Below are 14,346 nucleotides of genomic sequence, written 5' to 3'. Positions count from 1 at the left end.
TAATAATTAGCAGCGAGGCATCCGCTGACAGAGGCAGGTGCTTGCTCTCGATGGGATGCACCATAGCACTCGTACCGCGGCTCAGCTGAAGAGTAGCACCACATAATGTACATGTGACCGTGTGCGGGGGCAGTATGGCTCGGGAGGTAGAGTGGCTGTCTGATAATCAGGGGTTTCTAGTGCGAGTCTGTGTCGAAGTGTCCTTGAGCAAGAAACTGATCCCCCAATTGCTCCTGATGAGTAGGTTGGCATCGAGCATGGCAGCCTCCATCAGTGTGAGTGTGTGTGTGTGTGTGTGTGTGTGTGTGTGTGTGTGAAAGAGGCAGCACTGCAAAGTGCTTTGAGTGCTGTTTGGGTGGAAAGGTGCAATACAAAGAGTCCATTCACGAGCTACCCTGGCAGTAGTGAGCATTGTTTAGCATGTTTAATTTAACGTGATTAGTGTGTGGATGCAAATTGACCCACAGTATTGTATTCTTTTATCCACTGACGTTCCTAAGAGCCTTGTTGAACTAGAAAAACTGCACTGCTTCTGTAAAACTCCTCAGTGACCTTTGAATTCCAAAACAAGTATGAACGCCCCCCCCCCCCCCCCCCCCAGATTCCTGCCACCAAAACACTCAAGATCTTGTTTTTAAAGTCACGTGCCTCAAAATTCATGGACTTGGTGAAATTTAAAACTGCTCAATTTATGTTAAAAGCCTGTAATAATCTATCACCAGGAAATATTCAAACGATGTCCATGAATAGACGAGGTAGTTATGATGATTTAAGAGGGGAACGAAATCCAAAGCATCCGTCTGCCTGACTAGTCTGAGAGGCAGGGGTGTCTCAGCCTGTGGGGTGCCCCTCTGGAACGGTCCAGATGTGGAAACCAAGAAGAGCAACAATACGAGCGAATTCAAATGCACCCACAAGCCATCATCCATGGACGTACGCGCTCACCTGTTTATTCATTCTAGGTTTGCCAGAAAAGATATCATATTACAATAAAATGTGAAAATGCATCTTGAAAAAGGAAATGGAAAATGCATAATGCAAAAGATGTGTAGGCGCATCCACACACATCCTTGTACTTATATCTTTCATTGACGTAGTACATTCCCTAGCCCCTCCCCCTCACCAACTCAACTGACTGCCTGACCCGAACCTTGACCCTAAACCTGACCTGAACCTGATTCTAACCTTCACCCTAAACCTGACCTGAACCTGATTCTAACCTTCACCCTAAACCTGACCTGAACCTGATTCTAACCTTCACCCTAAAACCAAGTCTTGACCTTCAAACGGCCCTTTGAAGATGTGAGGACCGGCTAAAATGTCCTCACTGTTGGTTAAATACATATTCTAGTCCTCACTATGTAGCAAGTACAAGAACACACACACACACACACACACACACGCACACACACACACACAAGTTGTTTGAAGATGATTTCAACAGTAAAGAGGGGGCAGGACGAACTCAGCTTTGGCTTCCTTCTGCTCCTTCTCCAGCGTATCCACAGTACTTGGACGATACCGACTGGTGATGTCCTTTTGTTTAGAGACTTTGTTTTTATGTGTTTGATTGTTCGAGCTGAATAAAGATCAAATCAAATCAACACGTTACTCGTTGGGTCGGCAGGTATTTGACCAAAGCAAAGTGAAAAGGACGGCAGCATGAAGGCCGAGCATCTCACCAAAGCATTTCTAGTTGTATTCAAACAATGGAGGTCTCTCACTGAGCTCTCCAGGGAGAAGGCAGACAGAAACCTTCTACGCCTCTTTCTTTCTTCATTTTGTGTTATCAGAGATTTTTATTTTTTAAAGAGATGCCATTTGTTTTGATCCTCTGATTCAAACAATTTGTTGAAAGAATGCGTCTTCATTTTTCTTCTTAGGTAACTAGCTTGTTGATCCGATTCAGTCAGGCGTCCGAGGCAATCACGCTAAAGACCTTTGGTAAAACCCCATCAAAGCCAGTAAGTGGACTGGGCTACCAGGAGAGCCTGCTGGAAGGTCTGCTGAGCCACCCTACTGAGCTCCATTCCTCTGAAGTCATAACAGACACAAAACACACAAGCTTGTAGGGATATGGGTTTTGACACAACAGCTGATACTTGCGTGAGGAGAACACTGTGTGCATGAGAGAGAGAGAGAGAGAGGGCGAGAGAGCGACGGGGTGAGAGAGAGGGCGAGAGCGAAAGAGGGAGAGAGAGGGAGCGCAAGGGCAAGAGACAGGGCGAGAGAGAGAGAGGGCGAGAGAGAGAGAGGGCGAGAGAGAGGGAGAGAGAGGGCGAGAGAGAGAGAGAGAGAGGGCGAGAGAGAGGGAGCGCAAGAGAGAGAGGGCGAGAGAGAGGACGAGAGAGAGAGGGGGCGAGAGAGAGAGGGAGCGCAAGAGAGGGCGAGAGAGAGAGGGCGAGAGAGAGAGGGAGCGCGAGAGAGAGAGGGCGAGAGAGAGAGAGAGGGCGAGAAAGAGAGAGAGGACGAGAGAGAGAGGGCAAGAGAGGGAGCGCGAGGGCGAGAGAGAGAGGGAGCGCGAGGGCGAGAGAGAGAGAGAGAGGACGAGAGAGAGGGCGAGAGAGAGAGGGAGCGCGAGAGAGAGGGAGCGCGAGGGCGAGAGAGAGAGGGAGCGCGAGGGCGAGAGAGGGCGAGAGAGAGAGAGTGCGAGAGAGAGAGGACGAGAGCGAGGGCGAGAGAGAGAGGGAGAGAGAGAGAGAGCGAGAGAGAGGGAGCAGCAGTCCAATAATCAAATGTGATGCGATGAAGGACGATGGAATCAAATATGAACAAGGACGTTTCAGTCCCGCTGCAGGTGAGGTCACCTTTGGAAATCTGGGTTAAAATGTGGACTTTTTTATGATTAGGAATTTCTGCCTTTGTCTTACAGCTGACATGGAGGTGGGAGAGAGAGAGAGAAGGTGGGCATGCTGTGGGTGCTGCGGTCACATGACACACCACCACTGGGCCACCAGATGCACTATTGATAACACCTTTCAAGGGGCTCATTGAATACGTTCACGCTGCTGTTAGCTTGACGCAGGTTTGATCTGTTATTCACAAAATCAATCGCAAATATTTCCTGCGGGAGCGCAGCCTTCCCACGTACCGGAGCAGAATTGTTTGTCATCTAGAATTGCTTTCAATTTGGCTGGATGGTATTCACAGGAGGAAAAATAAACACAGAGTCAGTCACAATGATACTTTGTGATAAGAATGAATATATTTACAGTACTAGGAAAGGGTTGAGACTCACCCTGGGGTAAACTGTTTTCTCTATAAGTGCATCAAATTAAACCACAAATTATAGACAGCTCGTAAGATCTGGTGGATAGCAGCTCGTCCGCAGGTGAAAGATGGCTTGCGTGGCCACCTATTCTCCTTAGAAAAGGCGTCATTGTATTTTGGGATTGTTGTAGTACAGCTTTTTGAGCACCACCATTAATCACTGCATATTTCAGCTTTTCAAAATTGTCAGACTTGTATTCTAAAATTATTTTTTATGTCTGTAAATTAATTGCCAATCTGTTTTGCAAACATAATAGTCCTGCTGTGTGTTACTTCCCATCTGCTGCCGCTCAGCAAGAAAGCATTGCTCACAAAGGAGGAATTTCACACTGAAAATCAGTGGGGTTGATTTGACAAACTGAAATTGCTAAAAGCCCCGTGTCATCTTCAGCTGAGTTTCAAAATTGTTTGTTTCACAGAATAGGACCCGTGGCTTTGGTCCGCATTACTTCATTTGAAATTGGTTCAGGAAGGAAATGTCTTTAGAGTTGGCAGGTAAAGGAGGAACAAGCACAGCCAACAATGATGTCATCACTGGAGGAAAAACACACTCAAAAACATTTGAGCGCCATCATCTGTAGCCACAAATACACACACATTTACCGTATTTTCCGCACTCTAAGGCGCACCTAAAAGCCTTTAATTTTCTCAAAAACAGACAGTGCGCCTTATATATGGATCAATATTGGTTAATTGTGGCTACCGTAGTCAGGGGGTGTCGCCGAAGTAACAGCGGTAAAAACGGTAAAGGGGAATTCCAGTCCCACACCACTTGTGTGTGTAGAAAGACCCCAAAATGGCACCTTTCAAGAGACGCTTACGACGCAGAGTTCAAACTCAAGGCTATCAGTCAGCAGCTACCGGTACGCACAGTTTGTGTTCTATTAATAAAGTTTGACCGACTGACTTATCTGACTGTTTTGTTGACATTCCCTTTAGCACAGCTCCATCTAGTGGACGCATAATGCAACCCCAGCCACTGCAGTAGTTTCTATTCTATGCGCCTTATAATGCGGTGCGCCCTCCACATCAAAACAGTTTTAAAATAGGCCATTCATTGAAGGTGCGCCTTATAATCCGATGCGCCTTATAGTGTGGAAAATACGGTACCTTTGTGCACACCAATAAAGGCATCATAAACAACAATACATGCAGTTTCACCTCAAGTATGAAAAAAGTTCAAGGCAGCCAATCAAGTAATGCAGAGGACAGCGAGTGCAAAGCTACTTTGTTTTGCTGTCCCTCATGAAAAACTCGTATGTGTCTGAGCGCGAGGGAGGTGAAACACTACATGATGTTGCTGTTAAGACAACCAACAGCGGCGTTTCCTTGTAAATCACAGGATACTCGTTACACCGGGCCTACGCCGTCTTCAGGCCTCAGCAAACGTGAAGCTGGAAAAGATCTGAGCATGTGGAATCCAACTACAATGTTATGTTCTTGTCGTAAATATAAAAATTGGACACCTCGCCATGGTAACGAAAACTCTTCACAGCGACACATCACCAACTTCCTAAGTAAGTAGTTTCTGACCAGATTTGAGCTGGATTCCTGTCGACCCATTTGGGGGGGGGGGACATCAAAGTTTTGAAAAATCATGTCATTTCCTGCTGCCAACAAGCGGCGCCACGATTAATTTGCCACAAATTTAAATGAGTTCTTCCCTACTCCAACCGGCTTTGGTGGAGATCAGCCTCATAGTTTTTGAGTAGAATGTACACACGCCACTGAAAACATGCCCTTTTTAGCCAGGCAATAAAGAAATATCCCAAAATAGAGTCTGGAAAACTGCACTTGAAAGCTATTAGAGCAGAAACCGGGCCAACGTGGAAACACACACAGACTTGTATTCTTGCTTCTGACATTTCATGTGGAAATGTATCTTCTCTGGTTTAATTCAAACTCAGCATCCAGCCACGACTCACTTATCCTGCGCAGTAATCTCAAGTGAAAACATTCACACATGAGATTTTGTTTATCGGGGAAGGGAGGGGGCACACATGCACTGCTGAGCTGCTCGGTGACCAGAAATATGTGGTTTTACTGGCGAGCTCACAGGTGGGGGGGGGCTGTGTGTGCTCACCAAATCCCTTTTCCATGGACAAAAACATAAACGCTACTCACACACAAAAAAGATGTTAAGTTTTGCAGGATGGAAAAGAAAGAATTTATGATGCGAAGTAAAGTCATACACTGGTTTGGTTGCATTCTCATTCCCCCCCCCCCCCCCCCCCACACACACACACACACACACTTTCCTTCAACTCAGGTTGGAAGGGAAACTGACTCAGAGCAACCTCACATAGTTTAACAAACAAGCTCAGCACAACACAACATCAAAATGACCTGCACCCGCCTCTCTACCATTCCCAGGCCTCAGAAGGACAGGAGCTCCAGTCGGTTTATAAGAGCAACAACTCAAGTTGAAATCTTATACCGTGGAGCTGAAGAGAGTTTACTTGCTTCTGACACCACACATCCGCTGATGTAACCACTGTGCAGGCACACCATGTGATGACAACTGACGGATGTATTGTTCAGCCTTAGTTAGGACCTTGTTAGTTAGTTAGGAGCGAACCATCTGCCCCAAAGCTCTCCACAATGTTGCCAAGCTCACAGGCTAACCAAACTACAGGTGGTTTAGGCGTTCTCATTTTACTGCAAAGCTTCACTGCATTGGACTACAATCAGTGTGTCGCACCCAACCAGATGTTCATACCAAGCGCGATTCAAACATTCACTGCTATCACACAAACCTTGCAAACGGACTGAAACTCCTCGTTCTCATCGTCGTAGCAGGCCAGCAGGAAGCCGCCGTAGGTTCCTGTCCGCTTGCCTTTCCCCAGGTAGGCACCAATCACACACAGGTCCATGGTGTCGCCCACACCTTCGAGGTAGTCCTTTTTCAGCTGTGAGGAGAAACAGAAACTGTGTATTTAAGAAGTTCCATGTAGAGCAGTTGAGTGTTCCAAACACCACGACACGTACCTCTCGCCTCCCAGAACGCTGTAATTACAATCAAGTTCCATGTGCATATGGATCCCCAGTGACAGAGCAATTCTATTAGAGTGAGACACCAGCACTTCTGCTTCCTCCTCCTCTCTACCTGCAGTCACCCCGTGTTTATTAAATCACCGTCCTTGGTCCAACAACAGCCTCGATGCATCAGGTGCACAAGTTAGCCGTTCCTCTCTTTCTAAGTCTGTACTCTCCCAGGCTGACTGGGCTCAGTCCCGTCCAGCTCACACACACAAATACAGATCAGCACAAGCAAGTTCTTGGTGCCTGAGAACCATTCCAACTATTTAATACACACCCCAAGTGTCTTCTAAATACACTTCCTTACCAGGATGGCACAACATACAGCACGACACAGCTGTGTCAATAGGCATTGTTGAGCCCCCCCAAAAAAGAATCCCACATTCATTACAACTCCAAAAGGTCTCGATTCTCTTAGCATAAATTAAATGCCCGAAGGTACATTCAAAATGTCCTTTATTCTTATGTAAACTGTCACAGGTCTTAGCTGCTCCTCCAAAACCTTGACAAGCTTACCGTCTTAAAGAAATGTCATCCAGAGGTCGAATTCTGTCTGAACATGTTAAAAGGGTCTAATTGTCACCAACTGTAATGTTTAGAAAATCTTATCTAGTCCAGAAATGTAAAACATAAATTTCTGGACAATTTCCATCTGGCCCCATGCCAAAATGAACAAATTCTAGGTTTTCACTCTTTTGCTTTTAGACGAGTCATTTTTTTCTGCTTTAGTTCAGTTGTGAACAGACGAAACTCCAGCTCTTGAAAGACGTTTTTCATTTCAAAAACACATCATTTGCTTGAAGCCCATTCAAGTACAAATATTGGTGGTAACACAATAAACATGTCAAGCTCCTCTACTTGACTGTGTGTGCTCACAATCACACCAGCGTGATCAAATCTTCTGAAAATCATGCAATACAATGATTGAACAATGATGAATCTCCTCCTTGTTTTCCTCCTTGGTTCATAAAGGTAAAACAGGAAGTATTTCAAAAGTGACCAGGGGAGTCCAAAGCTCTGGGAGCGTTGACGATAGTTGACCAACCAGCAACGTTTGTGAAGCGTGTGCCACAAACATGGCATCCACTCACCAACGGAAGCTGCCTGCTTACCTTCAGCCAGTTGTGAGAGCGCTTTGCAATTTCATAGGTGGCGTCCTTTTCCAGAGTCTTCACCATCAAGCCCTCGCAGGAGTCTACACACACAAACACACACACACACACACACACACACACACACACACATTACTGCTTCGACTCCCTACACAACAACACTATTAGAGTGGTGCAGAAAGGAAATGAACAGATTATCTTTCTGATACCTGGTGGTATTTGTGTCTTTGTGAGAACCATACGAACACTCACAGAAGGGAGCTCAGGACACAGGGACAGTAAACAAGGACAAAAATAACTGATACACACAGCAAAACATGTACATGCTCTCAAATACAGACGACACACACAGACGTAAAAGGGCCTTCACACAACACACTAGTGCTTCATGGTTATGACATAAGCAACAAGGGAAGGTTGAGGTCAGACAAAGAGAGCAGGACTGTAAACAAATACACAACTGATACACTCGCGCACACAAATTACACATGAAGGCAGCAGGCAGAGGCAGATATGAAACAAAAATTGGAGTCAACACCCACACACACACACAAAAAAAGGCTTGAGATGTAGGCAGGGAACAGTTCGTACGTACACACGCAAAGTTCAAGACACAAAGAGAAGTCAGGAACTAAAACGAAACGAAACACAACACACACACCTCGGACAGACTGCTCCAGGAACTCGGCAATACTGTCTGTGTTGCTGGAATCGATGGATCGGGCAAAGACAAACTCTCCCTCCACCTCTGAGAAGCTCTCTCTCAGCAAAGCCCGACGCCGACACAACGGCTGTCGCACCAGGGACTGTGTGTGCACGCACACAGACACACACACAAACAGAAAAACATCATTACAAGTGGCAAAACTGTATCATTAGAACCATTTCCTCTTCATAGCTTGGAGGCCTGAGATGACAAGGATGAAATGCCATCGCTGCTAGCAACACACACACACACACACACACACACACACACACACACACACACACACGAGTGTACTAAGATAAAGTGCTCAGCCACAACAGCTTTGGACACACATGGGACTCCCACATACGAACCATGGGAGCACATCGCTATGCGCATGTTTAAAACCACCTCCTGCAGTTTAAGGAGCATTCTGATTGTCTGCATTTCTTAAACGAACAGCTGCAAGTTCACCCCAAAAATTTGAAGCAAAAGAACGGCTAAGACATGAAATGTTGACAAATGAAAGTTCTTACAATTACTGACACTCAGGATCAATTCCAACCTATTTAATTCCAGCAGTATACATACAAATAGGGCTGAGTATCAACCTTCCATGAATTCATGGCCACTGAGAGAATTGCTTCAATACTACAGAGTATCAAACGCTGCCTCGTCATTAAATACCCCACGCTCACGTCCACCAGAGTTTCTCATTTGTCTTTTTTAAAAAGGTATGTAATTTTCATGAGGTTCAGGTGGATTATTATCAGTCTTGAGGAAGTATTGTTAAGAAACTGGTGTCAAAGTCAAGGTGGCTATCAATTTTATTTTCATCAATATCAAGCCTAAATGCAATATCATAGATGAAACCGTCCATGAATGTGAAGCCAGCGAGGGATCATTGAGGCAGCATTTGCAAAAAGTCAAAGCCACAACAGGAAGTTTTAAGGGCCGCCCCCAAATACTGGATCAAATACTGGAAGAGACTGAGGAGTCTTGGTCTGGCCTTGACCTGCTGGTGAGACACCAACTTCTACATGCAGAGCAAAAAACTCTTGAAGGGTGTGAATGATTTTCCACATGTGGATACTGTTGAGTGTGCAGGTATCACATACATGTGTGATACAAGCCTCTTTATAGAGACTCGTGATAAGCGAGGGGGGGGGGGTGGCTGTGAAATGAATGACTTAAGTGTTCAGAGTCTGCTTGCCGGTTGCAGTGTCAGCTTCAGAATCATTACGGCTTCTGCCAGTGTCATTAACATGCAGCTTGTTCCAATGCTTTTAATATTTTAAAGGCTGATTATTGCATTTTTGTTTCTCTGTAGTGCAGCACCGTGTTAACACTGTTAGCACATTTTTCATCAGCCCTGCAACTACAACCATTTTCAGGTTCTAAGTGCAAATTCCTGTCAGTGAAACAGTTCCTGTTGAAATGTATAGACTAAACTGTGATTTTCCTTCCCTGATATTTACTGTTACACACACACACAACGCATGCAGAGCATTTCAATATGCCTGTCCATTAACATTCTTGAGCTCACACCAAATATGGTTATACGCTTCCAGGATGTTGCCATTACTGCAAACTGACCACATAAATCCAATTTCTGTTTCTGGTCCGGCGGAATCTTTAAGTGATCATAGTTTAGGGTGATCGCTGTTGCACCATCAGCAAGTGTTGAGTTTTCACCGACTGCTGCTCTTTCACAATCACTCAGCGCAAAGTGACGTACAGCACTTTGCAGTCGTGACACAATGTAGTCTCCCATACGGCTGACAAATGACGCAGTAACGCAACAAAGAAACAATCCAAGCTAAAGAATATAAGCTTGATCATAGCAGGCAGTCTCTGTCTACAGCTGTTGAGGTCTTAGTAAAAATGTTTTACTATATTGAATGCTAGTCAATGGCAACAGCAAAGATATTTACAAAAATAACACAATTTCTACAACATTTATGCAGGACAGTTTACAATAAGAGGTTTTTTGCAGCTGAATCATTCCTTTGGCTGACAAAGTGATGGCCATTTGATTGATGGTGCAGCACTGTTCCAGAGGACCGTGGAACTGTCAGTGATAGCCGGTGCCCTGCTAGCAAAACCCGATGGTTGGTTGGCATCAACAATCAAAGCCAGTGAAACTGCAGTACACCGGGATACCATAAGTATACAAAACTGGTAGAAATAAGTGGAAAATAACAATAAATAATTCACCCACAGAGGGAAATCCCTCCCTAAAATTTACATAAATGCCATATTAGGTTGGATTCAGCAATGAAATGGCACATCCCAAGAGTCACTGGTGAGTTAATTATGTAATTTGTTTCAGTCCACTTGGGAAAACATACCACTGCCGATGGAAACAAACTGATTTGCATTTTATTCAGCTGAATTTTAGGGAAAATCGTGCATCATATCGATGAAAATAGAGTTGTTGGTTTTTTTTACTGCAACACAAACAGACTCAGTGACAATTACAATCTAGCATGCGGTCTAAAAAAAGCCCCAACTCTCTGTCTCTCTCATACACAGACGCTCTCACTCTGCTGGAATCACAATGAGCGTTACAATCATTATCTAGTTACGGCCCCCAGCAGCACTATCATTGGCATTCAGGGACATTGTTGGCATCTTGGTGGGGTGACGGGCTCCCAAACAATAAGCATGCACACACACGCTTATTCAAAATGACAACAGCAGTGCCATGCAAGACGTTTGAGTAATATTTTCCTCACTGCCGCCAAAACTTACCTCACCGTTGAGATAGAGGAGGTCAAAGGCGTACACACACACTTGGACTTTGATCTCTGATGCATCCACGTCCTGCGGGGAAGCATCAAAGCGCAAGCACGCGAACACACACAGACACACACACACAAATAATTTTCCCTTGACAAAAATATGCAAATAGACTAATCTTATTCACAAATTGCTACATCTAACCTTGGGACTTGTTAGAAAGAGCGCTTTGATTTTTCCCTCGTTCATCTTGCAAGTTAACCCACATGCCTTTTCACATCACACATCCTTGCTGAATTCATCCCTTTCTTCCGATGTATTATTTCCCTCTCCGCAACTCACTTCACTCACCTCCTCTGCTTCATCACCTACTCTCACCTTTCCTGCTCTTCATCTCCTTTATTCTGCTCGTGTTTACTCCTGACAAGTTTCTACACCGTCAACTCTGCATTATTATAGGTTTTCCACCGCAGCCCAAATGTTGCACCATCTGTTGAAAAAGCCATCACTAAATTTGAGTGTGGATCCTTCCTTCCTGACCACGTCACTTTCAGACTGTAAGAACTCAGGTTAAACTAGAAGCTAAGCTACCACAGGTAGCACGTGGAGGGGGTTTTTGTATTGTTTTTTTTAACAAGCCTGCTCGCGTTGTCATATCTGCACAAATGAGCAAGCAGATGACACACGAGGGTTTGGAGCACCGATGCAACCTGTTAATTCATTGATGAACAGATTTTCAACACCAACCACCACCCTGATAGGTGGTTGAGTGATAATACGGTGACCCTCGCATGTGTTCCAGTTCCATCGTGGGAAATATTTTCTCGAGTGAATTCCAAATTTGAGCAAATCCAGCTCTCAAAGCGATGTCAGACACATTTCCCGGCCTTACTCACCAGACACCATGTCAGAACTCCTAAAACACTATTTTTATTTTTTTGTTGCAGGAAAAGAAAATCTCCAAAATTGATACTAAATAAAATAGCCGCCAAGAAGTAGGCAGTTTTAAAAGTGATGCAAAGGGAAATACCTGCAGCAGCTGCAGTCTTCAACTCGTCCAGATTTCTTTGATGATTTATTGCGCCTCTCTTTCATCGTCTCTTTCACTTTCATTACTTTCCCCTCTACTTATAAACAACGTTTAATTAGTCTGTATCAGGTTTGATCTCCGTTTCATTTCAAGTAGAATACTTGTACTAGAACAGCCGAGACTGCCAAACATGTCCGCACAGTCAGTTTGTGCATCAACAGTCAGCGCGGTACATCTTCACATACCTCTCTCATCAAGCTCTCTAGACTTGCACATTCATTCCTGTGTAACTTTCAGCAACGTCATCCAGCTTAAAAAGAGACCAGGTAAAGGGAGTCGTTTCACTCCAGCGTGATCACTCTGATCTAAACCTAAAAAAATAACTGACATTTTCCATCTTAGTCCGTCTTCATCTCCGTTTCCTCACAACCTCGGCCTCCTCGACCCATTTGACTCCTCTGTCTCCCACTTCTCAATCTCTCGCTCTTTGTCCGTCCATCTCCCTCCATCTCCTGGATCATTTCACCTCATTATCCACATCTCAGCCTTCTGGGTTTCATCTCTGTCTCGTTTTCTCCTGAACACATTTTTCCTTTCTTTACTCCCATCTTCTCCTGCTCTCTACTTCTCTTTATCCATACCTTCCTCTTGCGGGTGGTGAGGACCTGGAAGGGCTGGATCTGCTTCTTCTCACGATCCCAGGCCACCGCCTCAGAGTCCAGAACACAGGATACCACAGAGTCCTTCTTCACCTGTGGAGGAAATAGTGAAGATGCAGCAATGCAGGACTTCATCTTCAGTAGAGACAAAGGCAAAGCAGTACCATCTTGTCTTGAAACCTCATTGAATTCAACCCAACAAATTTAGAGATTTAAAATCAGGACTCAAATTTAACCCCCCCCCCCCCCCCCAAAAAAAACTTACAGACAAATGAATTGTGGCCAAGTACTTTGCAAGTCCACACATTAACATTTTCCACCGAGGTTTATCACCGCTCTAGAGTAGCCTCATCTGCTGGTGCCAAAGTGGGAACTAATTATCTGCCACTAATCACATCCTGAGCTAGAGGCTGAAGGATGAATCTCTCTCTCTCTGGTTGATTTGGGGCTGCACGGGTTCTTAAATCCTGACCTGTTGTGCTTCTCCCTGTTACCTGCACCAAGGGAGTGATGCCATCACCTGCTGGGTCTGATGGCCAGATTATCTGTGTTACTAACTTTTGGAGGCGATCTGGATTGTAAATCCTGGCTACTGAAGATGGCTGAAGGCCACTTGCAGGATTATAGCTGAGTATTAGCAGCACTTTTCCAGACATGTCAGAAAAAGTTCAATCATATTGGACGATTACATTTGAAAAACATTTTGGCTTCCAGATCTTGATGGTATTCTGGATGCGATCCAGACAACCTATTTTCAACTTAAAGGAAAATATCTTTGAAAATGTGAGCATGTTTTGATGACATCCATGACGCTGTAGTGAATGAAAGCACTCAGCACTCAGCTCTGGATGAAGAAGGGATGGAAGCTGATCTGAAAGGCCTATTTTTGGTGGTTGAGAAAAAAATGTAGGGAGGGGTTTTGGTGGCAGAATGTTCTTCACGCACCCACAGAGCATCTTTGGCAAAGGTTTGCGTCAGTTGTCGCGTGACAATAGCAGCCTACTAGCCTGTCTATGAGCACAGTCAGATGTAAAAGAACAGTTCAAATCAGTCAGTAGACACGTTTAAGGTAACAGGTTGTTTTGCAACAATAATATCTCAAACATAATTAGTTATCCTGATCAGGATATTAGGCTAAGCGGTGCATTAATTAATAATGAACACATTAAATATTAATATTAATATCTGAGTGCATTAATATTAATTTATAACTTAAAGCATTTAAGCACTGTGGTTGCTTTGAGAAAATTAGTTTTCCCTCATTAAAATGCAAAATAATGCAGCAAGGTGCTGTAGAAATCTAATCAGACCATCTCCTCCATGCAGGGGATGTGTGAAGCATTGTTCATTCATTGTATTCACCGAGATTTGTCGACACACAGGCATTGCCATGACAACCTCAAGTCAGGAGGAGGTATACCAATTTTGAGGAATTTCTTTAATCAATTGCCTGCCGTGTTGATGATCAGCAATCGATTTGCTTGATGAGACCGTCATTTCAAGCAACGTGGCTTGAGAAAATGAAGTGTCATGAATTTGAGTTATTTAAAACCTAAATTAAAACCCAAAAAGTCTCTGTGTTACAAAGCATTTTTCCATAACATAACGTGACTGACATTTTTCATATATTTTATCTGTTCTCTTATCCAAATCCTTGAAGTTATTGCACAAGCAATAGGGAGGAAGAAAAGTGAGAGAGACAGCAAAGAAGACACACCAAGAGAAAAACATGTTTGAGAGAGAACACGAAGTGTAAAGATGAGTAAACCAGAGAAGACAGCAAAGAAAGTGAAACGGAAGGCTTTTAAA

General features: G+C 44.3%; 1 protein-coding gene across 2 annotated transcripts in view; it reads right to left on the bottom strand.

Moving 5' to 3' along the window:
• Positions 1-14,346, bottom strand: part of lig1 (ligase I, DNA, ATP-dependent) — a 48,569-nt gene that overhangs the window by 8,225 nt on the left and 25,998 nt on the right. For both annotated transcript variants that reach the window (XM_086204563.1, XM_086204562.1), the window contains 5 exons: positions 12,520-12,630; positions 10,861-10,932; positions 8,083-8,227; positions 7,422-7,504; positions 6,027-6,179 (listed from right to left, as the gene is read on the bottom strand). In XM_086204563.1, the coding sequence (XP_086060689.1) occupies positions 6,027-6,179; positions 7,422-7,504; positions 8,083-8,227; positions 10,861-10,932; positions 12,520-12,630 (564 nt within the window). The remainder of the gene's footprint in view (positions 1-6,026; positions 6,180-7,421; positions 7,505-8,082; positions 8,228-10,860; positions 10,933-12,519; positions 12,631-14,346) is intronic.

Source organism: Aulostomus chinensis, chromosome 5 (assembly GCF_037954235.1).
Source record: "Aulostomus chinensis isolate RoL2024-O1b breed Wild chromosome 5, RoL_Achi_v1.0, whole genome shotgun sequence".
NCBI lineage: Eukaryota > Metazoa > Chordata > Actinopteri > Syngnathiformes > Aulostomidae > Aulostomus > Aulostomus chinensis.
This window is presented reverse-complemented; position numbering and strand designations above follow the sequence as displayed.